Genomic DNA, 27,642 nt, shown 5'->3' on the forward strand with positions numbered 1-27,642 from the left:
GTAGTTCCTTCACTCGCTTTGGGAAAATGTGAAACACTTGCTCTGCTCTCTCTGCATAACTTTTAGGTAAACGACTCCTGTAGGTCTACCTCGGCTTGTTTTTAATATCTGTCCACAGATATGCCAAGCTGCCGGGGTGTGGCAGGGGAGATGTACACAAAGGTGAAACAATCGGAGCACAGCTCTGATAGGCTTGTCACAACAGATGGGCCAGATGCAGATGAGTGTCAAATGATGCCTCTGGTTGCATTATCATTCATTCTCCTGAGTCTGTCCTCATATGGCAAGCATGTGGCATCCTATCTTATTTGGAGCTGAAGACATATGTGTGCATAGCTAGGCTGTACAGAAATACCAAAGATTTCACTCAAGTCTTATTTTTCTGTCTGATTGGAGTATGTTTTTCCACAGGCGGCTCAGCCTGAGACATGCCCACTCAACTTTTTAAAGCATTAGGTTAGTAGTGGGGAAACACAGGAATTAATGTCAGTATTTAGGCCTACCTGAGCTGAATGTGCAGCAAAAATGAACAGTCATGGCCTTATGTCTAAAATGTAGCCTATGTATCACAGATCATTGTGAAGCATTTATTATGGTGAATATAAACGCAACATGTAAAGTGTTGGTCCCATGTTTCATTAAGTGGAAAGAAAAAAAAAATCCCCAAAATTGTCCATATGCACAAATAGCTCATTTCTCTCAAATTTGGTGCACCCATTTGTTTTACATCCCTGTTAGTGAGCGTTTTTCCTTTGCCAAGAAAATCCATCCACCTGACAGATGTGGCATATCAAGAAGCTGATAAAACATGCTCATTACACAGGTGCACCTTGTGCTGGGGACAATAAAAAGCCACTCGCTCTAAAATATGTGGTTTTGTCTCACAATAATGCCACAGATGTCTTGAGAAAGTGTGGCATGCTGACTGCAGGAATGTCCATCATAGCTGTTGCCCTAGAATTTAATGTTAATTTCTCTACCATAAGCCGCCTCCAACGTCGTTTAAGATAATTTGGCATTATGTCCAAACGGCCTCACAACCGCAGACCATGTCTATGGCGTCGTGTGGGCCAGCAGTTTGCTATGGACAATGAACACAATTGCATTTTATCAATGTAAATTTAGGCCCATTGTCGTGTCATTCTTCTGCTGCCATTATCTCACGTTTCAGCATGATAATGCACGGCCCCGTGTCTCAAGGATCTGTACACAATTCCTGGAAGCTGAAAATGTCCCAGTTCTTCCATGGCCTGCATACTCAGCAGACATGTCACCCATTGAGCATATTTGGGATGCTCTGGATCGACGTGTACAACCGCAAGTTCCAGTTCCAGGAGATGTGAAGAAGATGTGTCACGCTGCATGAGGCAAATAGTGGTCACACCAGATACTGACTGATTTTCTGATCCACGCCTCTACTTTTTTTTTTTTTTTAAGGTATCTGTTATCAACATATTCCCAGTCATGTTAAATCCATAGATTAGGGCCTAATTTATGTATTTTAATTGACTGATTTCCTGATATGACCTGTAACTCAGTAAAATCTTTGAAATTGTTGCATGTTGGTTTATATTTTTGTACAAAAATAGTTTTAGTTGTAGTAGTTTAACTTTTTTTTGCTGTTGCAAGGAGCAGCATCCAGCCCCTAAAATGAACTGCTGTTTTAGATGTATTTTTAATTCCACTTGTCCCACGGTTTGAGAGCAGGTATAGGCTACTTTATCTAGGGTGGTATGTTTACAGGGCATTTTATATGACAAAAGTATGCATAGAAATTTAATTAATAGCAATGGAGTGTATTATCAATTCTATTTAAGAGTTATGCTACTTTTGAGCCGTAATGTAGGCTGTAGCATACCCCGTAATACAATCTGTCATGCGTAAATGTCCAGTTTGGATTTAGTTGACGGTGATAAGTTTATGGGACTCAGAACTCTCAAATATATTTTTTCACTCTAATGATATAGGCTACTGCGCATCGTCCGTCACATAAATATTCACCTTGCTCTGAGATTATTTTGTTGTGTCCAAGCGGTAATTATCTGTCAGTTATGTCCTGTCCTCACCTGGCGGCCCTCAGCGAGCGGACAGTCGGAGAGTGGCGCAGGTTCGGGACCACTGGCCCAACATCAAGGCGAAGCACTGCAAGGATAAACACAGCTGGGTCTACCTAACGGAAAAGTCCTCGACCAAACGGAAGAGGCCTGGGTCTCGGTGTCCTCGCCTTCCTGGTGGGTCACTTCTCATTACGCCCAGCCGAAGTTTAGCTCACGCTAAGGGAGCCTCAATTCTCCAGACTGACGCTTCCTGTCCAGGTCACACAGGAACCAGGAATAATGTGAATGTGAAGGAAAATGTGTTTACGTATTTAGCAACTACAAAATGGTTAGTAACTCTGCAATAGCATTATTGTTTCGAAATTAGCGTAAGACGTTATAATATTGTAGAACCAGTCCATATCGAATCAGTGCATGATGGTAGGCCTATAAATGCAAACTTTCGTGAATACTTTCTTTGCTTCCAAATGTATCATATAATCACACCTTTATCCTGGATTTATGCAAATATAAATGTTAGAATTGTTTATACATTAGGCTTGCATTATTTTAGTTATTGAATAACTATTGTGTAAATGTGCCAATTTTGTAGGAATGTAGTGTCAGGAATAACTTTCAATCGAAACGAGTATTGTTTTTCCAAGGCTAATTTGATCATCAAATTTATCGGGGTGTGTTTCAATTTCAATCTTCATTTTGTTCCAACTTGGAAATATGTAGTCTAGTCTTAACCTACAATAAAATGATTGTCTTTTGAAAAACGACTTCCCTCAAACGAGAGCAGCTCTTATTCCATGATATTCCTGAATTCCACGCGTTCAGGTCTCTGTTGGTGTTAGTACCCTGAACAGAATGTATACAATCAGTTAGTTGACGGTCAAATGAGTGGACAAATGATTTACGCTTCGATTCCTTCACAAGTCATTTAACAGGCAGAGGTCAACCTGCGCACGGGCGTCCTTTTCACCTACCTTGGACCCTTCGGCATCTGCAATGCGCTTGAAGAGAAGATGCATACTTGAAATGAATCATGACGTCTCCTATTGTCATGATTGTCCCAGATCCCCGAACAGCATGTTATTTTAGCAATAATTATTCTTGACAACAAAGCATCCTTTATATGACCGATTTCTAATAGAGACAGCACTGCACGGAATATGAATGTGTGTTTTTGGCTAGTGATCCTTTTTAAGCAAAAAATATACTGTGGCATTTCATGTGAGGAATAGATCCTTTAAATGAACGCAGCCGTTTTTAATATCGATATCAAATCATTTCTGGATGACAATTAAGTAGATTTACTGTGATTTTTTTTTTCAATTTAAATGGTTTGCTTCAGAGCAATTTCTCAAGCAAGAATTCTGCTTTGACTGTCTGGGAGTGGTCACGTGTTTGACTGCACCGGGCCTTTAGGAGGAAATGTTTAATGTTTTTTTATTGTCTGTGTAGAAGAGACAAAGTGGGTATTTTTCTGGGAAGTCAGATGTTTGGCTGTATGACCTGTTGTTCATGGTTAAAGCTATTCCCGCTCCTGATATTGTAGATGATTCTAAGTTAAAGTTGAATGTTGATAATACGTTTGAATCCATACTGCACTATTTTGTTTTCTCAATAATTTAATGTAGCAATTGCACAATTTGATTTATATCGTGGTCTGATCTATTGATATCTAGATGCAAAAATATTTTGTTTTATAGCCTACACTTTTTGTTTAATTTGCCAACAATATTATGAAATATATATTTTTGTAAATCAAAAAATTGCATCTAGGCCTACACATGCTTATTACATTTAAAGATTTTTTAAAAAGTGTTTTTTGTTTCCGAACAAGAAATAAGAAATGTTTGATTTAATACATTTGGGTTGGATAGAATTCTTGATTGAGTATCAAATTTTGTTGCTGGGTTGCTCAATGGCATACCTAGTTGATTTTACTGTTTTTTGCCTTTATTTTCAGACACACACACTTGCACACACAATCCACACACACACTTGCCCACGCACACAACCCACATATATACATGTGCACACAGAACACATACTTGTGCGTGCCTACACACACACACACAATTAAGGGGCTTGGCCTTTCCATGTGTACGTTTACCTTTTGGAAGTATGGTCCTATTACTGTGCAACTATGAGTGTGTATGTGTAGCGTGATTCCTCTTCTATGCAACACACCATTTGAATAATTCTGTAGACCCAGGTGTGGATGTTGACCTTTTGAACTGTAGCATATCGGTCGGTGTTCAACCTAATGTTTAGACAGGTTCCAAGTCCCCCCTCTCTCACACATACACTGAACACCATAATCCAACTGGGTAAATCCAGTTTGAGGAAACAGAATAATGCAATCAATGAGGCAAGGTCTTTCCTGGCCCCCGTGATAGCGCACAGGCAGGGAGGACTCGTGCTTTATGAATTAAAAGTTAAGAATGTGATGTTTATTTTACAGTTACAGAACAGTCATGCTGCTGCTTTATTTACTTAGAATTGCTGCAAGTCAGTGCCATGGTACAAGCTTCTCAGGGCTGCATCTCAGGATGGTTAAAAAATCAAATCCATTTTTTTTTCTCGAACAAAAAAAACATTTCAAAGGCATTTTAACCTATCTGATGAGCTCAACATGCAAATATCTTGTATATTTATGGAAGCTTGATTGACTATATAACATATGGCTTTTTTGAAAGCAAAAATAAAACAAAGTGCATCCAACACAAAAAAATAATAATTTCCAGTCCGTGATAATGCATCATCCATGTTTTAAGAGAGGGCTCACTGTCTGCTTCGCTCTACCACACAGGAAAAAGGTACCCTCATATAGAGCTATTGCTGTCAACGTTCAGAGGTCAAGACAGACCCCTGCTTGGGCTCAGAAGGCAGTCTGTACTTCCTGCCAAGATGCGTTTCCCTAAAATAAATACGGAAGTTTTTGTCTCTCTGAGGGGTGGAGGGTATCCAGCAACAGGAGTGCACCGCGCAATCTCCCGACTCACTTGACATTGCATCAGCCATGAAGACAGAGTTGTGTTGTCCCTCCCCTCCTGTGTGTTTGCTTTTCCACAGCGCTAGCTAGCTAGTAGCGGTGGCCCAGGTGCGTCGGCCATGGGCAGCGGCTGCCAGCTACAGCTAAACATTCATTATCTTGGCCCGTAGTCATAGTTAGATGGGGCGCTGGTGGCAGAGTACATGTTAGCTGGGGCTGGGTTCATGTGGTGGTGGTGGTACGTGTGTCCTCTGATGCCGGGTAAAGGGTACGGCGATGGCCGGGTTTTAGCCCCAAGGTAGTGTTCATAGGATGTGGGGTACTTGTAAGGGTGGTGATGCAGGGTGTCTGGGGCCAGCGGGTGGCCGTCCGGGGTACGCAAGTCGTGGGGAGGGCTGGGCCGGCCGCTGCTGAGGGGGACGGCGTGGAGGCCTCCTGGGATGGGGAGAGCGGGGCTGAGGACGCGTGACATCAGCTGATGGGCGGGGTCGGCGTGCATTGGCGTACCACTGGGGTCCCGGTCGTAGTCCCGCCTACTGTCCTCTAACGTCAACAACAAACAATAGCAGACAGTCAGAGATCGGCAAAACCTTTATTTAACTAGGCAAGTCAGTTAAGAACAAATTCGTATTTACAATGAGGGCCTACCCCGGCCAAACGTTAACCCAGACAACATTGGGCCAATTGTGCACCGCCCTATGGGACTCCCAATCATGGCCGGTTGTGATACAGCCTGGAATCGAACCAGGGTCTGTAGTGATGCCTCTAGCACTCAGATACAGTGCCTTAGACCTCTGCGCCACTAACACATTAGCCAAGTCAAGAGCAAGCACACCAAAGCATCCTGATCTGTGGTAATACAATGCATTTCTAAAATTCTGCAATCTACATTGTGAAAGTTACATTTACTGTAGGTGATATCTGTTCTATATTTTTCATGGATATGAACTTATGAAAGCAAACCTTTACTCTTATTTCAGTTATAGTATTGCTAAATTAAGATGAAATGTGTACATTTGTTCTAAAAGATCATTCCTGGATTAATTTGGTCTCTCGGTGAAGGTAATGAACTTGTTAATTATATTCCTCATCTGAGAAAGGGAGGGCTACAGACCTTTTTCTGAGCTGTTCTGCTGTGGGGGAGACGACATTGGGTTCCTTGTTCTTGCAAAGGCACTCATAATTGGCAGAGAGCCTGGCCTGTGATTCCTGGGCCTGGAGCAGAGAGAGTGAATTCAGTTATACTGTCAAATATTTTGTGTGTCAAAAACACCAATAGCTTTATTATTTATTAAGATAGAGGATGCACATTAACAGAGCCACAAGACACAAATAATTAAATGGGATTTATTTATGTATAACATTGGCTGTAAATAGACTAGCACATTTCATATTGACTGGGTCCATTAAAACAAGTTGATGCAGTTTTGTGAAAATTCATCAAATTGTTACTGATAAATTGAGTAGACCTAAATGGAGTTAAAAGTTTTCTCACCAGTCCTCCGGATCACAGTCCCTGAAGCCCTTTGCAAAAGGATTACTGGCGATTTTCAGCTGCGTGATCTACAACCAAAAGGACAAAGTCAGGTAAACCTCCATGTCAAAGTGGAAAGTCCAACCCAGAACAACACGCATTTACGTGCGGCCTTTGGGTTTAGGTTATGATTAGGGATAAATGCATAACATTCGAACGTGTAATATTCACGAAATATAATGTAGCCTAAGCCTACTCAACACGAAAAAAAATTGAGCGGAACGTGTATCTCTGCCTATGGCGTGATATAGGCTTAACTAGTGAGGGTCAAAGCGTTTACTGTTACGTTGCCATAAATAACGATGCTATAGCCGCTCCCCTTTTCCCTTGTATAGAAACATGCCTATTATAATCAACATATTAAAAGGTAGGTAAGGAATCTTTTAACATAGTCTACAAATATAAAACGTATTTTTGTAATAATGGCTAGGCCTATGCCTACAGAATTACAGTTTAGTCATAAGAAGTGTTTTATTGTGGCCTTGACACTGAATAACAATGTCAGCTGAACATGTCATTTTTAATAATTGACCAGGCTAATAGTTTTGTACATCCGCGAATGAAGTTATGTGGTCATGAATTTCCGGAATGAGTTGAACAACAAAATGAATGCCCCTTAGTTTGCGTAGAAGACCAGTTGGATACGAGGTGGTCAAACAGATAGAACACATAGCAGGAAAGACGGAGGAAAAACGAGAAACTGGACAGCTGTGCAGGGGCATCAGTGACACAGATAATTTTCAGTCGCAAAAATATCACGTAAAGGAATTATGTTCAGCTATTTGATACAATAAAATATTTTGTGAAAAGTTAACGGGGATCAAACTGAAATGGGAAGGATCAAAAGAAGAGGGAAGAATCAGATCTTCCGTAAAATGAATAAGGCTTTTTTTCCACGGCCAGAAAAGCGTTTTTTGGCCTATAGCCTATTTCTTAAATGTGTTTGTCATGTCTTTAATTTAAAACTTGTCAGCATAATCCATAATCTATTTCACTGAGGTATAAATACTATTCTTAGTCATTTTTTTTATGTAGCCTACATTGTTTTATGAAATAAAGCCATGTTTTCTTGCAACGAATGCTGTTAGGTTGTGCCTTGTTCGAAATATGGAAGGGTCAAATAATGCATATATGAATAAAATATATATATTTGCAATCCTTGCGTCAGTTATAGGCTATTCGTTTGCCAATATAATTATTTGTCCTGCAAATTATTAGGTTAATTACTAATCTAATACAAGTTTATAACCTAACAGATCCCTATTCGTTTTACTTCATTATTATAGAAATATAGGGAAACAGGTTGCCCCCACGATTATCCTGTTGTTTAAGGCCTGCTGATTTATATTTGGCCTCATTCATTTATACTTTTTAAATTGTCCCATGTTGTAAAAACACTGCCTGTTCACGAAATACAGTGTAAAACTACCAACAATAACAATCATCTATTATCGTGTTATAAGATGTTACAATGTGTGTTATTATATCTGCATAGCACATAGAGGGCGATATCTTACCCTGTGGTTTTGGTATGCTGTTACCGCCGTGAACCGTGTTTCCTCAAAAACAAAGGTCTTGTAATTCTCCTCCGCATACTTCTCGCTGTCTTTGCGTGGGTCCACATAGACGACGTGGAACCTTGGCTGGTATCTGTGCATTGAGTTTAGAATTATCTGCAGGGGGAGAGAGAGGAATAGGTTAGGCCTATTTTACTTAACTCAATGGACATTTGTCGATTGTGTTGTCTCTAAATAGTGTTTTCGAAACCCCATGTTGGCTCGTCAACGCAAAGGTCAGTTAATTAATGACTGAGCATAATTCTAATGGAAGTCGATAGATTTTCCGCACTATAGTCCTACCATTTTACGCACAGCCAAATGTATCAAATTACGCATGGATTAAAATGATGTACAATCAAAAAGATGAACTAGACCTATACAATTACCCAGAGCTATCCAACACAAATGGGTAAACTGGAAAACTGTTGTTGTGTAGTTTAGGAAACGTGAAAAAAATCTGCAGTGGAAACTATTTGGCGCACAGACATACACATGTGCAGGTATAGTTATTTTGAATCATGCTCTCTTTAAAGTCATTTGAAAGCAGATACAATCAGTTCAAATGAATACTTTCAAATAATATGATTTCATGTGACAGGTGGCCTATAGGATATGGGCTATAACGTCTTACTCATAGATGCACATTTTATTTAGTAAACCAGGGTCTTCGCAGCAATATACTTACATGTCCATTGTCATCCAGTAAATTGTTAGTGAGTTTTAGTTTATCGAATGAGACTATCTGCTTCATCCACTGTGCGCCCTTGGCTGGAGAGTCCGGGTGGTAGTGAACTCTCCCCGGAGTAGCAGGGTCAGCTTTACCCGCCACCAGCCACGAGGAGCTGTGGAAAGCATACCTATGAAAGGAAGAAGAAACACGAGCAACATTTTCACCGAGTTTACAGGGGGTCTCAATGGATTGTAATTCCTACGTTCTGTTTTCCAATTGAATGCATTGTCTCGGGCCTACTGTGAGTTGGATGCACGTCCACTGGAACTATAGGCCATTGCCCTACACCACTGCAGCTAATGTTCACTGGCACAAAATATTTCCCAAGAAAAGTGTAGATTTGTATCTTGTTCATTTGGTAAATAAAACGTACCTGTATCTTTTGTCGTCGACTGGTAAGAAATCCATTAGCAGCATGTAGTCTGCCATAGGATCCATTCCAAATATTTTCACTTGAAACGTAGGAAACATTCGCCTGACAGAGAAAACACATGGATATATTCAAATCAGTTTTCTTTGCCTTGGCTCTATCATTGTGTGGGCTGATCTGCAAGTGTTTGTCAATGGGGTGTACTTGCGATTTTGAGAAATTCCCATCAGGATATGAGCAATATGTTGTGATATGCTTTTTGATAACATATTGGGTTTTTACAACAGTCGAAAATATTATTTCACCCGCAGCCACAACCGTATTGTTATGGTTTTGGGGTTTTGTTGTTGCAGTAGGCCTACATGATGTTATGACGCCTTCCTATTCAACAAAAAAGCAGGCCCGGGATTTTAGGCCTATACTGTGTATGACGCGATTTAATGGGTGGATAAACGACGTGCTACATTTTTGGTTAACCCAAATGACGCTTAGCTTTATATAACACTGCACATCCACTTGCATTTCTCTTCTACCCTTTGATGGATTCCAGTCATTTATACGCACGAGGGGCTGTTCTTTTCCCCCGTCTCTTTAATAAATATGCCTACTTTCTCTTTCTCCTGCTCACACTCGCATGAGGGGTGTATCATACCGTAAAACGTTTTATTATGTGTGGAGTAAATCGCCAGACCAGTGAAAGTGATCCTAAAATCACCGCTCAATTAACGTCAGTGTCTGTTCAAGGCTGCAGTTGTGGATAGGTGAGGTTAAAGTAGCTTTTAAAGTACCCTCCCTCGGATCCTGTGTTGCTTAGTATCTCGGGAATGACAGATGTTTTTCTGCTGTCACCCTATAGGTAAACTGAGCCGGCGTAAATGCCGTCTCTTATGGAGCTCAAATCCATAAAACACAACTGTACATTTTGAATTAAAAAAACGCAGTTATTAAAACTTAACTGATAGTAGATATGGCAAGTGGACCTAGTCATACAGCGAATTAATCTATATGTTTTTTTGACTGATATTACAAGTCCATCAAATATTGTGTTACTCTGTTGCCTATGAGAAAGCATAGAAATCAAGTTATATTAGAGCAAGAAATGGGTTATAGGCCTGTCATTTTACTATTATGTGGAATGTTTACAGTAGGAAGTTATTTTTATGCGAACATCGGCCTATTTCAAAACTTTCCCTGGCTTTTGAAAAGCGCTAAATGCTGCATTTCAGGAGGGTATCAAGAGTAAACCGTAACCGTAAAATAACCATAGCGCCAAAGGAACCTCGTTGTTCATTGCCCGAATAAAGTCGAATTCTGGACCGTTTTCTATCTGTTTGAACAATCTAATGTAGCATCCCCTAATTCACTGTAGTGAGACTCAGCGGACTAATATTTATGTTTGAGTGCCGCTGCTTTGTTGGTTAACGCATATACCCAAGGCCTACTGTGACCCTAATGGTCTTATAACGATCTGTGACATTGGCGCGTAAATCGGGGTTTAGGGTTCCTGAAATAAATGCCTTAGGTATGGTGTTATGACTCAGAATAGGAAAGCTCAAGTTCACATTTTGTGCGGTGGGCTTATGTCAAGGAACGCACGACCCATTTAGGGGGAAACAGAAGGGCATTTACACGTACAATTCTTCTCTAAAATGCATGCGTAAACTGTTGGATAAATATCGTAATATTATTCAGTCGGAAATATTGAGTTTTCTCTGCGCAAGCATGTAGGCCGTTTTGAATGTATTTGTGGGGAAATAGCATAGTTTATAGCAGTGTATCTACTACTACAAATAAAAATGCTTAATTTAAGAGAATGCTTAACATACTAATAGGCTAATATGCATATTTGATTCCGTTCCAATCTGTCTAGAAATTTTATCAGGGCTCTGTCTGTCTATTGGCTGGAGTTAATTATATCATAACACTACAGAATATTCCTTAAATAGTTTATTAGTGAATAATTTGTCTAGGTATTATAGTAAAATGTGACGAGCTATTAAAAAAGCATGATCTGAAAGATGTTTTCAGTAGATCCAAAGCCTGTATCTTGCTGCGTAATTTCCATTGCAGCATCACACCAACATCAATTTGTAATTGACTATACAAACCGACTTTAAATATCTCCCAACATATCTCATGATTTGCGTTGTATGTGTTAGCTCTCAGGGGATACATTTGAAATGGGCAACTAAATATTTGTTCATGTATAACATAAGCTCATATCTGGAGGCCCAGTGCACCCTAACCCAGTGAAGCCTGCATGTATCATGGTGTAAATTCCACTCACCTTCCAGCCTTGGTAACGATCATCTCTGTTCCCAGCTGATTAAATTCATCCCATAAAGCTTTCATCTCCAACTGAACGTTAATGTTGGCCACCTTAGGGTTCTTTTTCACCAGAGACTTGCTGTTCGGCGTGGAGCTGGAGGACGACGAGGAACAGTTGGAAGTCCCGGTGTCGCTGTGCTGGGCCTGGGCCGGGTTCGACCCCGAGTAGTTGTAGCCGTGTTGAGCGGCCGGGCAGGGCTCAAAGTGGGTTTCATGTTGGCTGTAGGGGTCCCCGGGGGACGGGGAGAGATGGTAACTTCCTGACGTGTTGAGGCTGCTTAGGCTGCTAGTAGTGAAGGCTGCAACATCGCAAAAATGGGACAGCTGCGTCAGCCACGGACTGGATATTGCTGAAATCATTCCAAAAGCTGGATTTTACTATATGCGTTGCACTTGTGGATAGAAATAAAACAACAACCCTGAAAAGCAGTTGTAGGCTCGCGTTATTTATTTCAACGTCAAACACCCTTTATAAATGTTCGAGTAGATCTACAATAGTGTGTCTTGGTGTTTTCTGCGTTCATTAATCATCGCTGTTGCATCCGATGCTGTAATAAACCACAACCTACATCCTAAAATGTCTGTTACAGTTACAGAATTCGATCGCAGCATTTCTCGCAAAACGTCCAAATAGTGAAAAAAAGTTGATTCAGAACTTTGTTTTTTCGGCGACCCTAATTATAATTCCCAAACCTGATCAGAAATTGTTTTGTAGAACTTACAACCCTGTGCACACGCAAGTTGTTTTTTCGAGGGATTGTGTTCAAAAGTATTCCAGGCGGCCTCTGCTCTGCTGCCCTACTGCAGTATGATACACTGCAATCCAGACGTCTTCTCTCTTATCTAGGGCCTCCCCTTCACGATAAAACCAGGTCTTATTTCTATTTAGATAAGGAACTGCAGGTAAAGTCCCTTTCCCCGCCTGCCTTGGGACGAGACTGATTGACAGTGAAGTGCGCCCCTTTTTAATGGGCTTTCCGGCACCCATTTACTTTTGGATAAGGGAATCGCCCACATCGACTTCCCGTAACAATAGACGGGATAGCTGGCACAGTGGAGGGTAAACGTTTTTACAAGGTAAACAAACACTTATTTGCATGCACAAACAAACACATAAGGTTATTTCGAGGTGAATTGCATGTTACATTGTTTTGCCAAATGGAACTGGGATAAGGGACACATGCCAATGTGTTGGATATAGGCCTATCAACTGTTTTTACCATTAATACGAACTGGTGCCCCATGTAGGCTACCCTGGCCACTAACTTCGCGTTCCCTATTTTCAAAATGTGTTATCGTGCTCTTTTCTTCTCTGAAAGTAGTATTTACGAACTCACTGTGACTTGAAATGCAACTGAAATCCCTATTTTGACAAGATATGTCAGTTCTATGAATATAGGCTACATGTAGCCTATGATTACTGGGTGTTTTATAAGTTGTGATTCGTTTATTAGCTATAACTTCTTATCGTCATATGCATCATAATTCTCCCCGAACTTTCCTATTGCCTACTGGATGTGACTTTTCGGGAATATCTTCATAGAAGCCTACTTTTTTTTTAAAACATTCTACTCCAGTGTCAACATTGCTTATGTTATGCATTTCATATCTACACTAACGCAAACATGGTTGCTCAATTTGAGGATATTACGGGAACAAGATCACATCTACATGCAACAAGAACCTGAGATGATCAACAAGCAAACTTAACGCAGGCAAATATTTACACGGTTATTGTTAAGACCGCGCTCGTACCTTCCATTTCCCTGGTGACAGTGCTGTAGTGCATTTTCAATGAACTGTAACAGTCGTGCTGGTGTTGCTTGTCCAGGCCAATGCCGTGTTTGTCAAATGTTGCGTTTCCTGCTTGCTCTGCAGCTGAAATCAGAGAGGCTATACTGAAAGCATTTGCCTTTGGAGAGAGGGGACCGCTGTCGTCCATAGGCGAGAAATGAAGTCGAGAAAAGCCGTCTCTCCTCTGCTTCCTTTATGCTCTATTCCAGAAAGCAGAAGACAAGACACAATGCGCAGGAACATACGCTACAATAGTTATAGTATTACATTTCGCCTCTAACATTCGTTGGTAGCCTATTCAGGGACCTTTCGGCGAAGTAGGCTATGAGTAACTCCGCTGGTTTCAAAGCAAAGTATTCCCACGGAATCTTTTTGAAGATTTGAACAACTTTAAAAACGTTTCCCTTGCACGAATTCAATTCATATGCCCAAACACATCCACTTCTATTAAAACATCGTTCATCCGCAGAGAGCTGTTCCCTTCTTCCCCCATTCGGTGGCTGGGTGATGTCATAAGAGTTCGCTAGTCTGCCTTGAGGAGAAGCTACCGCAGAGAGAGAGAATGTCAAAAGTGAGAGCTCCACGCCTCCCATGCAAGACTCGAAAAAAAGTGTGCACGCTTTGACTGGAACTTTTATTTGAATAAGACCTTGTCAATCAATGTGCCAAATGTTTTATTCATTTTACAACAACAAAAATGTAACGTGATTGTGGATGTCAGACTTCAAAGTACTGCGATTGTACAGTGAATTATATGTTTAGATTCTTTGGTTGTGCAAGGATAGCGCGCGTAATTTCCAAATAGTCTACTTTGGACATGTGGGCGTTGTTGTCCCTTCCTGTCTAATGAACTAGCCTATGCATTATCGTGTTGTCATCCCTACTTTTATAGAGGTAGGAATAGTGTATTCATTTAGGGTTATAGTCAATGAATTCACTCCCACACACTCACTCACTCATTAATTGTACGCATTGCCTAGTTGGTGCAATGTCTGGCCCAAACCGAAAGGCCTACATGATCTCACCACCAGACAATTTTAAGCAATATGGATAATATCATTATGATGTGTCCACAAATGCATTTTTTTTTACATCTCGCAACGTTTACAGATTTTCTCAAACGTAGGATAATGTAGTTTGTAACTGGCCATGGTGGACTGTAAACAAAGTTCAGCGCAAGTGTTAATAAAGTCACTAGGGGCTGGGCTGCTGTCCTGGGAGCCTGTCTGTAACGCAAGGAGAGCTGCCATCATGCGCGATCCTAGGCACTTGACCATTATCTTGCGTTTACAGTAGGCCTATCGGGTTATCAGCTTATCAAGCTTCATAATTAATTCATAGTAACAAAAGTTATGTTTTGTTGAGCTTCTACGATAGCAACTGGGGTTTAGTCTAATTTACACTTGGGCGATTGAATAACTTGCGGCCCGCAGCGGGCTACTAATGGGATAACCTAGTTAGCCGCACCGCTGTTGTCTTTGCGGATCAGCCCTATTTGTTTTGGATGTTTGTCTTGGTGCTATCGAGCATAAATAAACTACTGTGGTGAACTGTTGTTTTTAAGTGTAGAATTATACGGAACTATTTGGATCGTTAATATATTTAGCCAACATAATTAACTAATGCAAATAACCCTGGAAAGGGACACATGTATTTAACAGCCAGCAATCCCTGATTTATTTTTCTATTTGTTTAATTACGACAGTATCTAAACATATAGGCCCTACACTTAAGATGTATGTTGTTATACAGTAGCAGGCAGCTTAAAATGCATAACCATTTGATAGCCTAATAGACCTAAACCATTTCTAGATAGGATATAATACACAATGATGTGTTTTTATTGTTGTATTCCTATATAGTCTATAGGCCTATCTGTTTACTATGCTATATTGATATTTCAAGAAAATGCAAGACTAACAACGTATCAAGTAGTCCACCTCAATACAACGCTGCCATTTCCTTATTTTTATCAGATGATGCCATTGATACCAACTCACTTCATCATTGCCAAGTCGGAAGCGTCCTTTGTAAATACCCAGGTGATAACAGACAAAATACAGAACCTGATAAAATAGGAAGACTGTTTAGGAATTCGATTGAAGGCCTTGGCGCACTGGTGGGAGGAGAATGAAAACAGTGGACTTATTCATGCGTTTTGCATGAATACTTAAGACAAGTTAATAGATACATTTCCGAATTATTGAGAGAAATGGTTTATAATATTAAAACATATATTTTCATTAGGCTACCAGGACACTTGAATGAACAGAGTCTAAACATATTTCCGAATGAGTTTCCTGATGTTGAGCCTGTCCGTGTTTTAATTTCACTCACAAACTCAATTAGACTATAAATGTTAAACCCTATAAACCTACAGGTAGGTCATATAGGACTACTTTCACATCGCGAATAAGAAACAAAATAGGTGTAACCCAACCCCTTGGTGGATAGGCTATACTGCACCAAATGTTTAACCCTTTTTTAATGTCCATATTAATTGTAATTATAATGGAAATGTTTCCTGAACATTTGAATCGGGTATTTTACATTTATTCAAAGCGTGGTTAGTTTCGCGGGACTCCACAGCCCCGGCCATGTTTCCTGTTATGACTCCTGCTGGCTCCTCACTCTACACCAGGTGTGCCTGTTGCTTCTTCGCATAGCTTACCGTAGTACCTCTAAAGTTTTTTGCAGTTCTGTTGTGCGCAGTGAGAAGCATCCCGTCGTTGTTACTAGTGTGTTATGGAAAGTAATTAGCAATAGGCCTACATTAGCTCTCCAGTCTCTAGGTGCAGCAAGACATCCTCCATAGCATATTCCGATTCACTTCATTGAGCACTTTGGGGGGCAAGTTCCCTAACCGATTAACAGGCAGCTCAACCAATTTTAAATTAAATTAAACATATGAATTTTGTGAAGCATATTTTTATCTCATCCAATGCCAGTTAGTCAAAGGATCATGTGGTTTTCACGAGCGAACTCCTTTATTTTGTCAAACACACATTCAAAGATGGTTGAAAGGAGGTGAATGTTGGAAGGTTAGCTAAACCTAACCTTGTTAATCACGCATTTTCAGTAGGGTACTCATTGTGTGTAAAATGTTGTTGACCTCTGACACATAATTTTGTAATGATGAAATTCTAAAAATATTGTTTTATAATTTTAGGAACTCTTGAAAAAGATGCTCTACCAGGCGGTTGAGTTGCCCATTAAAGCAATGTTTAGTCAAAGCTAGCTATTATTGACAATGGAGAAATATTGTTATGTTATTTTTTTGGTCTGTGCAAATAGAAAACATTTTCACATTCATATCAGTAGCTAATTTACTGTATGCCTGTTATGTTCAATATGTTTCACAATATGATTCAGTCGATGTCATTTTACAGGTATTATGAGCATATGAACCGTAAACACATTAATTTACATAAATATGAATATTCATATTTTGAAACGCATGTAGGCCTATCATTTTATTCATATTTGATATCAGTCCTCATTTAACTAGGCCTGTCTTCATTATAAGTCACTGAAGCAGACCATGTTAATGCATTTTCTTTTTAGATTAAGTCTACCCTAATGGGGCAGTTAACCGGCTAGTTGAGATGTTTGCAATGCGTTAATTATCAAATGTTAAGTCATGAAAATGCAAATGGTTAATTTATGGCCTATATTAAGGCTAAATAGGCCTACAGATAGTTTTCAGAAATATTTTTTCATAGTCTATATATTTCTTGGTGTGCCACTTTAAGGGTTAATTTGTTGGTCGGCTACAATTAAATTATTCTATTGAGGTTATTTCAAACCCTAGAATTTAGGCTACCTACTAGGTAATTACACCCTTGTTCGTTTATTTGTGAACGTATTCAGAAGTCTTCTTTTTAATAGATTTCCCTGGTTTGTTTGCATGAATTATGCTGTTAAAATCGTGTTCTCATCATCCATCGTCAAAAGATGTAGGCTATATTTCACTATCAAACTTCTAGGCTTGTCTTAAACAGGCGACATGGATCAGTTAGCCTGCAAATATCAACAAAAACATACAATTATTATTATTTCTATGTTTTGTATTTCAGTTATAGCAGACGAGATGTATCTGTCGTTATTCCGATGTTGGCTATAACCACCAATGAGGTATACCCATTTAACATTAGCCCAGCAATAATGTGTAGGCCTTACGCAGAAATATTGCCTGTTTTACCGTGCTTAATTAAACTGTGTTTATTTTACCAAGTATCGTAATGTAATTTATTTCGTCCTTCTGTATGGTGGTTATAAGTTGGGAAATACTAGATTCCCGAATTTGGATGTTGACGCATCGGAAGAGGCCTTAGTGGATATTGTCCAAATCCGGGGCGTCATCCCCATCAGTAACGTAGATATTCCGTCTGGATAAGGAGCCGCGCACAGGGACAGCAGTGCCATTGACCTCCAACTGCAGGAAACCGGGGACAAAAGGAAGGGGTGTTGAGCTCACGTATTTTACTCATCTCGCTGTTTGCAGTTCTCTTGGTTTGTATGTTGTTTCAAGAAGCATCCAGGCCTATTATTGTTCACACGTCTCAAGAGTGTAGTGGAACCAATAGTGTAAATATCAAAAGCCAAATTGCAATTCTATGATCTTGGCCTATGTATGATATCCAACAACCTTTATATTGCCCTCGGTTTGTAATGGACCTTTTACACCAGTGATTTTACAAATATGTGATTCCATTCCTTTATCTTCTAATTTGTGCCCGATCTAATGCCATTTTTTTAAACGAACCCATCAAACTAGCCCTATAGGTAGGCCTAGTGATGTAATAATATTATATAGCATAGCCTATATTATATATTTTGTTTATTATTATACATTTTTTGAAGATTCGTTTTCAGGTGTGTTTCTCATTCTACGGAAAGCCGAACGCTTTTTCATTAAGTAGGCCTATATTGATTGCCCAGAAACATTTTTTTGGCGGAAACCATGTCTCGAGGTGACACGCGCAATATGAACTGTGGCACAGGCACCAGTGTATATCGGGGGTTTGCTCAAAGCATCTAAACGTGCCCAATCGAGCGCTGCAAAAAGATGATTCTGAGATAATTGTCTTTAAAGTTCCATGGTTTGAATTGTGGCAACAATTTCGATCTTGCATTCTTTTGAACTTAACAACATTAGTTGGGGGTATTGAGAGTACTATGTAGGTAGAGAGCCTTGTTTCGTTCAATGTTATGTCCATAACTACATTTTGAGGAACATGCAGATAGAACGTTATAGTCCCGAGCTCTCGCAATGATTTTACATTAGGAATTTAAAATGAGGATATGCACAGTTTTGGAACACATTATATTGTGTAGCCTACCAGCATATAGGATTTTGAATTGTATGAGTTTTGTGTAGGGATATAGCCTATATTTATTTTGAACACTCGGAGTTGGAATATAGACAACTCTAATATCCAGTTGAAAGATTTAGACACAGGCTTACATTACTTGTTTTTATTAGCCTATTATCTCAAAATAAATCATACATGAATATATTTGGCGAGTTGTCCCGTTCTCTGAACAGATAGCATAGCCTATTTGTGAGGATGAAGTGAATAAACCTGAGCCACAAACATGGACGAAAAACGCTGTCAACACGTATTTCTTTCTTGTCTTAGTACCTCTTATCACTACTTTCTCCCATGTATGTAAAATGGTCCAGTGTCTGTCCTTCTGTGTTTCTTTAAGATACGTAATTTATGCTGGTCCCAGTAATATTTATTATATTCCACTGTCATTGTGCGTTATGTATGTCTTGCGCAATGTAGGCCTAATTTATATCACTAACCATCGCTTGTTTATCATTTCCGTTTACCCATAGGGCTGATGTATTGTTGTGTTGTATGTATACCTCTCTGAAAAAAAGAGGCATAGGTTATGTAGCCTGGTGTAGGAGTTGATTTTTTATTAGATCTTAAAACATAATTTATGAGTAGGCCTATAGTCTACCAGATTCGAATTAATTAGTCTATTAATGTTGTTGATGTGATTATTATAGGTCTATTCATTCTTATCGCTGTTTGTTGACACCGTTGTGCATGTTGTTTTTGCCGCTGTCAAAAGTTTGAAGGTGCCGTAGTCTCATGTTGATATATTTGCTAAGTCCTGTGTGGTCCAAAGCTATGTGCTAAATAGTCCTCTGTTGTGGTTACATGATATATCGCTAAAACAAGAGCCCCAGTCCATGCCTCATTAAATAACTTAGGACACACGGTATCGGTTTAGGCATGTTCTCTGCTATCTTTGTGTGTTATCAAACGTCTAGGTGCGATGTGGATTAGGTTTAGACACTTGGGCATGCTTGACTCAATACACGACTCGATTGCAGTTTGGGGTTAACTGATCCATGACTATGAAAATCATTGACTAATTCTAGAACACACCACGTGAGCGTTTTTTGTGTGTTTGCTTTTTATAATCTGGTTCTATTGAATTTAAAAATACATTTTGGACCATAATGCATCTTCGACGACTGTCCAGGAACTATTTTCTATATCTGCATAACCGCCGAGGCAAAAAGGTTCGATGTTAAATTAGGACTTTAGATCAATTAACAGACGATAAATCAAGTGGTGTCCAAGGATCATAAAACAATAATTTTAACATTCATGCAGCGTGACTGAAACTGTTGCGACTGACCCGGCGCGCTCCATATATAAAACTATATCTTGTGTAAATATTGATCTAAATCTTGGAATTAGACAGAGAGGAAGTCAGCTAGTTGACCGCTGACAGTTGACTTGCTGAATAGCTGCTGCCCAACCCGGTCGAGGTGTCCCGTCTTTCCACGAACATTTAGAAGTAATTAACAGACAATAGTGCATATATAACCAGTTTAATAAAAAGCCTTCAATATACAAAACGTTATTTGTTTAATTGTCTAAATAGGTCCACTGGTCATTATTGTCTATCAAATTATTGTCACCATACCCCTGTACGATTTTAATTCGAGAGACGTGATCGGTATGGGTTTACATACAAACTCATTTTAACGTTGAATTAATAAGAGCACCAGATTTGAATTCGTTGCCCATTCTGTTTCATGTAAAGGCATTTCTGCTACTGGTCCCAAATGGGAAAATGGACCTCTTTCTCATAACCTCTTTCTCATAACCTCTTTCTCATAACCTCTTTCTCATGGACCTCTTTGTTTGATGTCTTCATACACGCATTGATAGATACAATACAACGTTATCGAGGTTAGGATGTACATGCCACCTGACAATCGGTGCAATCTGCTTTAGGCTACTCATTACTCTAAATATTTGACTGTAAGAAATGACTGGCTTCTTCGTTAATAAACCAATGTAGCGGACTACTCTCTGAAATCGATTCAATTCGTGTGATGGGATGATTTAATTTAGAAGTTCGTTACCCAGCCATCAGAAAACAAATTTGGATAATGTTTCAGTTATTTCGGTCGATCAATATGAGCTTTAAATTACCACAATTATTCGATTTTCATTTACGTTAGTTCATAAGCTATTTGTTCAGATTTCGATTCAGATATCCCAGTAGTAAATAACCAGCGGCGTAAACTGAGATATCGAATAATTCGAAACGACATGCATCATTCATTTTTGTGATGTGACAAGTTGTTTTTGTGTGGTGAAATATGAATAATTTCCCATCAAGATTATGCTATATATGCGCTGAATTTATATTGTCACACGCGATACATAAGGATAGTAACCCCCCCCCCCCCCCCCCCCCCCGACACCCTCTTACCAGAAAAGTAGGCCTATTCATTTGACAAATGAGCACGAATTCGATAACGAACTAAAATGGTAGCTTACATAACCCCTGACTTTAGTTGCCAGGAAACTTGCAGACACAAAAGCCGTAAAGAGCGAGTTGCTTTCTAGTCTTGTACTAGAAGCCGCCCAACAGGTGTTTTTAAATCTATATTTGGGGATAACCTTACCAGTGGACACAGTACAGCATGGGACCATGATGACCAGCTACACAGGTGCTTCGTGTCACTGTAGACCCGCTAATCTGTTTCAAAGGCACTTTGACTGCTGTGCACTTTATTTTAAATTCCATGCAAGATGTGAATTTATTCTTCTGAGAGCCGCTTTTTTATCCCTTGGGTGAAGACTTAATATCGTATATTTGTGATTGGTAAATTGTTGGAATATTTTTTGCGATTAAATGAAAATTGCATGTGACCGAACATGTGACAAAAGTTGAAAACATAAAAGGAATGACTAGCTTTTGGAAAATTTACAGTGAAACACGTTTCCTTGTTGGCTTGAAAATCTACCTTTCCTGTTCAACCCTTTTGAGTTTGGTCATCTTTGAAAACGGACATGGATGGCCATAAAAACACAATGGACACGAACAAAATGGTGTCTGACCATCATCCCCTAGTGTCCAGACCAGGGCAAATTCCAACACACTAATAACCCACATTTCTAATCACGAATCACAGCACGATTTTTAACCAGCTCATTTGTGGAGAGCGATGTGATGGGTTATTTATTGTATATTACTATTTACGTGGTAGGCTAATATGTTTTATTTTTATTTTTTAATTTGAAACTTTTGCTAATTGAGTCTGAGTGTTTAATACTTCTTTTAATATTTGTTAATAGGTTTGGCTGGTGTGTCCGTAAAATGATTCTCACACTCACAGGTTGACACGTGCTGTCGGTTGAGTTTGAATCTGGCAGGATGGAAAGAGCAGGTGCTTTGTGGATGAAGAAGTGAGAAGTGTTGAGGCCATGATGAAAGAACCACCTGCTGTATATATCTCCATTTACTGTATACAGGAATTGACCCAACATAAGGCTTGTATTCTTGAATGTATGTTCCATGAATAATGCTTTGTGCAGTCCATACAAGTTATGTAAGAAGTCAACACACATGCTCACATGAAGAGCTAATACACAATTGACAAAAAAAGCTTCAGCCATATACACCCCTCTCTCATCTGTGTTAGTCTGGTTATAGTACACAGTGATGTGTTTGTGTAGTAATGGGGAATATGAATCACAGACATTGCTTGTCTTTTACAATCAAAACGTCAAAAATAATACTACTACAGTGAACTACTATGAATAAATTGAGCCATAAAACCATTGTTTTGTATTTTCATACATGAATAAAAATAAAAAAGAAGCTGCATGATGACTGAAAGCTAACGATGTCATCTTAGTGAGTTCAACCAACCTTGATGACATTAAGCCATCAAGACCCTGGTAAAAGCACCACAGTATCATTTAAAGTACATCCACTTAGACCAAATCACTTCCTCTACCTGCTTCCTCAACCTGGCTATTTCTTTCTTTTCCTTTCTCTCTTTCTTTCTTTCGAAGATGTGTGCCAACCCGGTTTGTTTATTTTGGGAAGGATGGTCTTCTCTCCACATGTCTTTACAGAGTTAACAAATATAGGCCTGACAGCTGCCAACGGTGCCCTTCAACACGTCTGAACAGCCTGACCAGCCAGCCCAGTGCTCTCACCAGTCCCTATGCATCTCACCTCAGCTCTGATGCAGCCCTGCCTGCCAACCCTAAGGCACAGCCTGAGGTAGAACAATTGGGCCAGAGGCAGACTGAGTGGCAGCCATTAACCCCTCATTGATAGGCCTATCATGTTTGCCGATGCATATGTTCAGAGAAAAGGTAGTACTGAGATTAGTCTTTATGAATGTCATCGTGCGGTGCTTAAGCAGATTTCTCAGAGAGAGAAAGAAAGAGAGCGAGAAGAGGAGTGCAGAAACAGCCTGGAATGTCTGGAGGAGAGGAGGGTAGAACCGATCCCTTTTCAAAATCACTTATTCTCTTCCCCCCCCACCTTTGTTTTAAAACTGGGAAGCTTTTAGCTTTTGAAAAGTATCCTTTTCCTATCTGTGGGGAAGCGGCCGGGACGTCAGCACCTCTCCTCTCCCTGCCTCCAATTGAACTTCCCGTAAATAGCTTGCATTCCTGCCACAAAGAACCGATGATATGGAGCTGGGCCCTCGGTGATCTTCCAAATTAATTAAGGCCTTTCTTCCTCATGACCTGTGCTGAGCTGAACAGGATCTGTTTTTTTTGTGTGTCTCTAATACGACTTAAGCTTGGTATTAAATGCAAGGGCAAGGTCTGTGCTCATTATAAATCTGTCACTGCCTGCTTTCTTCTTCTCAGCTAGCCCCATGAGCCTAAATAGGCTTTAATGTAGTAGAGAAGCCATCTTACTCCCCCTGTCACCCCCCTCGGTCCCCCTCTCCCTGCCCATCCCTGCTACCCCCTTCGCTCAGTATTTATTTGAATATGAGAAGGCCTGATGTTGTTTCTGGCAGAGGGGGTCTTAGACACTATAGGAGCTCACCCCCCCCCCCCTCCCCCCTCCCTTATAGCCCCATGCTTCCGCGGCCTGCTGCATGTTCAGTCCTCACTACTCATGGCCTTTACTTTCATCAACTTGAACCAGAGCCTTGTCTGCACAGACCCCAGTCAAAGGCCATTACAGACAAGCCCATGTTGAGTGTGTGTATCATTTATCACCATGGTGTGTTTTCTTCCTTAGGAGCCCCTGCAGCAGCGATTAATAAGGCTGTTTGGTGTCATGTCCAACTCAGTGCGGTTGCTAAATCCTGTTCCGCTGCGTTCCTGAATGTAGCTGAGTGACTACTTCCTTTTTCGCCAGTCCAGTCTCTAAATGCACCTTTCAGGAGCTGGAACCCAATCACCGGTTCCTCCTTCTCTTCATCCTCCGGCCCACCGCCCGGCCCCATAGGTTGTCCAGAGGAACGGCCCTACCACAGGGAGGTTTACATGATGACCGTTCGAAAACCCTGTGAATGCGAAACCCTGGATGTTTTTTTTGTGGGAGTTTAACGTGCCGATTCGGTCTGTGACTGTGGGACCAGATCTCCACTCACCATGAGCAGGAAATGGATAACATGTCCATTTGGGGAATCCCCACCCCTGCACCCCACACAGAGCCCAAACAGTGAAATTGGGGATCATAGGCGCAGAGATCCAGCCTCTGCAATGCTGATACCCACACTACACACGCCCCCACACCCACGTCGGTAACACACTGTAGAGTTGAGAGCAGTCAGGAAAATTAGCTACAATATGGGTTTTTGTTTATGAGTAACGGCTGTTTCGGGAAGGTTGGGTCGAGGCAAGAGAGAGATTGCTGCTTCCTGTGCTCCTCTTCCCCCTTGCTGCTGCCTTCCCCAGATGAAGGGCGGGAAATCACATGGTCCCTAAACAATGTGGAGAATGGGGGCCAGTTCGATTCCGAAGCCCCAGGAATTCACTTCCCTAACCCATCAATTTGTTTCAGGGCCGGCCCATAATGGATATGCCGGTGCCCACCACCATCACCAAAACATCTGCTTAAACTGGTACGTTTCCCATTTCTCCCTCTGCCATTTTCCCTTTACAACTGCTTGCATTCAGAGGCTCGGCACCGTATATCTGTGGACAGCTCCACAGTAAAGAAGGGGGATATTTTATGTTAAGTAGCCGGAGCCTTGCTCTGATCTGTTACCTCCCTAGTCTCGGATGGTGATCCAGGTCACAGATCCCACTGTGTGTAGCCTGTCACTCTGCGGCTCAGGGAATCCGTCAAACCTCAGCTCGCCAAGCTCTGCCAATGGGAGAGCAGTGTGAGTCGCCTGATACTGATTACAGTCATTCATCATCTCAGGCCGTGCCCGCCACCACGTGTTTGTTTTGATCTCTTCCCCACCAGCGTGGTGATAGTGAGAGATGAGGGGCCATGCAGCCAGGCCCGGGCCGGTCGGCACAGAGCCATGGAAACCTGCCTGTAACACCAGCAGCCCAATCTCAGAGCTCCATACCCACCCAGTGCCATGGGCCTCTACCTAAGGGCCGATTTCAGAAAGCATCTTGGATTAGGAGTGCTGATCTAGGATCAGGTCCCCTGTCAATTCATTATAATCAGAAAGGCAAAACTGATCCTATATCAGCACTCCTACTCTAAGACGCTTTATGAATAGGGGCCCAAAGCTTCATACCCAGACCCAGCTCCAGCCGTAGCCCTATATCTCAGTGGGGTGTGGGTGGTTTATGCCGGCTGGCTAATTGCAGGCCGGGCGCAGTGTAACGTCAGGTGATGGGAGGATTATGGCATGTTGACTTGTGTTCACTGGGGGAGCTAAACTGACACTCTCTCCCCCCTGACCGGACAGTTCTAGAAAACTCTAGTCAGGAGGGGGGGTCTAGGGGTCTGGGTCAGATTAGGGGGGCACTTCGTGGCCTGGTTGATCTCCCTAATGGCACCCAATTCCCTTTATAGTGCACTACTTTTGACCAGGGAGGGCCCAAAAGTAGGATGCCATTTGGGATACAACCTTGGTTAGGAAGGCAGAGGCAGACCACATGGCTGCATGGCTCCTAGTTCTAACACAAGCTGTACTGTTGTGTTCGTGATGTCAAACATTTCCTCCATTTGCATCCGTTCGCCCGATGCGTTGAATCGAGGAACATTTGAGCCCAGAAGGAAAACAAAGATTCCAGATTACACGTCCTCTTTCTAATGAAAAGGTTTCCTCAGCTCAGCTCTTCGATTTACAAACACCCAAAAATTCAGTTTCTGTATAAAAATTGGCTGTTGATTTTGTGGAAAGTAAATAAAGATTACAATTTAAAATATATTCAATACATTTTTTAAAGCAATATTTCATTATTTAGAAAACATGAGTCATGAATTTATTTAACTTTACGTTCAATATTTTTCATCACTTTTATAAATACATACAAAATGTATGAGAACACCATTTTAAATCTATCCATAATTGATCAATAATGCTAATTTACTATATTTGTCATTCATTAGTCTCATCAAAACAGAAATGGGATCTATAGGAAGTGCAACACTAATGTTATTTCGGCACACTACAATTCCTTGGGTCATTTTCAATCACATTTATCATATATTGGAATCATTCCTTTCTTCTAATTATGCATTCACTTCATAATTTTAGGGATGAGGTTATGTATTATGTTGTCAACATTTGTTGTTTTTATTAAATGGAATCAATTAATTTACATTTGTGTCATACATTTAAAAAAAACATTTTTTAACTCACCACAAAGATTACACATTTTAGAGATTTTGGTTTAAACCACATGAAAAAGAGAATTACTTGTGACCCGTCCCAAAATGAATGAAGAGGATTACAAAAGCTCTGCGATTACAGCATTTACATAACATGAAATATTGCAGAGTGGTGCAGTGGTCTAAGGCACTGCATCTCAGTGCTGGAGGCGTCACTACAGACAGCCTGGTTCCATTCCAGGCTGTATCACAGCCGGCCGTGATTGGGAGTCCCATAGGGTGGCGCACAATTGGCCCAGCATCGTCCTGGTATGGCATTGAAGGGCGACAATACGATTGTAAATAAGAATTTGTTCTTAACTGACATGCCTAGTTAAATAAAGGTTAAAAAAAATAAATAAAAAAATGGGGGGGGGGGGGTAATTTAAATTAATTTAATCTAAATTGGAAATGTACTTTCAGATATTAGTACCCTATGTATGATATATATACACACACACATAACTATATATATATTTATTTTACTGTGGTATAATAGGCCCATATTGTGTGTTTCTCTGTAAGATCTTGGTATGGAAACTATTCATGTTCCATACATACATATTTCCATATAGGCTTCGACTTTTTAAAACCCTTTCCAAACCTTAATTTGATGAATGATACATAGAGAAAACAATCGATTTAGATCTTAGTAGCTATACTGCAATTATTTAAATATTAATGTTTTATTCATTTGAAACACATTAATTCTGATTCATGATCATAAATATTAAATGTGTGAACTCTGAACTAAAATGAATTCTCTCAACTTCGCATCGTGTTGCTCTAATAACAAACTACCTGATAGGGTCCTCTAGAAAACTCCTGTTGGACATCAGAAAAGCTTGAATTAAACATGTATTTAGGTATTGAGCGGGGGAATGATAGTGTTGTGCTCAACTCGAGTCATGTGTGTGTTCTACCCTCTAAAAAGAGTGTTTGCGCCCTATTTTCAGTTCCTTCACCTCTATTTCAGGAGCCCACATCACTCTTTACCCACACACACCCTGTAAAAGTATCGGTGGGATCTATGACAAACAAACAGAGACCCTCAGAAAACAACAAATCCTTCTCAATCATGGCTACAGAAGAATAGGCAAAACACAGTAATTCATTTGAGAAAAAAAATGTATGTGTGTATTTCTCAGTTCATTTGTCTTCATTCATCCAATGTGTCTCAGAGGTTGGCATGGCC

General features: G+C 40.4%; 1 protein-coding gene and 1 long non-coding RNA gene across 3 annotated transcripts in view; one reads left to right on the forward strand and one right to left on the reverse strand.

The window, feature by feature from the left end:
* Positions 1 to 4,471: 4,471 nt before the first annotated feature.
* LOC110525855 (T-box transcription factor TBX1) lies at positions 4,472 to 14,218 on the reverse strand. Of its 2 annotated transcripts, none has more exons than XM_021606320.3 (8): positions 13,320 to 14,218; positions 11,524 to 11,863; positions 9,240 to 9,341; positions 8,822 to 8,993; positions 8,095 to 8,250; positions 6,539 to 6,606; positions 6,158 to 6,258; positions 4,472 to 5,586 (listed from the first exon to the last, which is right to left on the reverse strand). In XM_021606320.3, exons 1-8 carry the CDS (start codon positions 13,504 to 13,506, stop codon positions 5,198 to 5,200), a joined length of 1,515 nt encoding a protein of 504 aa, XP_021461995.1. In that variant the 5' UTR covers positions 13,507 to 14,218; the 3' UTR covers positions 4,472 to 5,197. The 2 variants fall into 2 exon arrangements, with proteins under 2 accessions (XP_021461995.1, XP_021461994.1); XM_021606319.3 differs by having other exon boundaries at positions 11,524 to 11,914.
* Positions 12,475 to 27,642, forward strand: part of LOC149982843 (uncharacterized) — a 39,492-nt gene continuing 24,324 nt past the window's right edge. Inside the window, exon 1 of the long non-coding RNA XR_016496636.1 lies at positions 12,475 to 12,641. This is a non-coding gene — a long non-coding RNA (uncharacterized LOC149982843). The remainder of the gene's footprint in view (positions 12,642 to 27,642) is intronic.

The sequence above is a fragment of the Oncorhynchus mykiss genome, chromosome 6 (assembly GCF_057628025.1).
Source record: "Oncorhynchus mykiss isolate SJ-2025 chromosome 6, ASM5762802v1, whole genome shotgun sequence".
Lineage (NCBI taxonomy): Eukaryota > Metazoa > Chordata > Actinopteri > Salmoniformes > Salmonidae > Oncorhynchus > Oncorhynchus mykiss.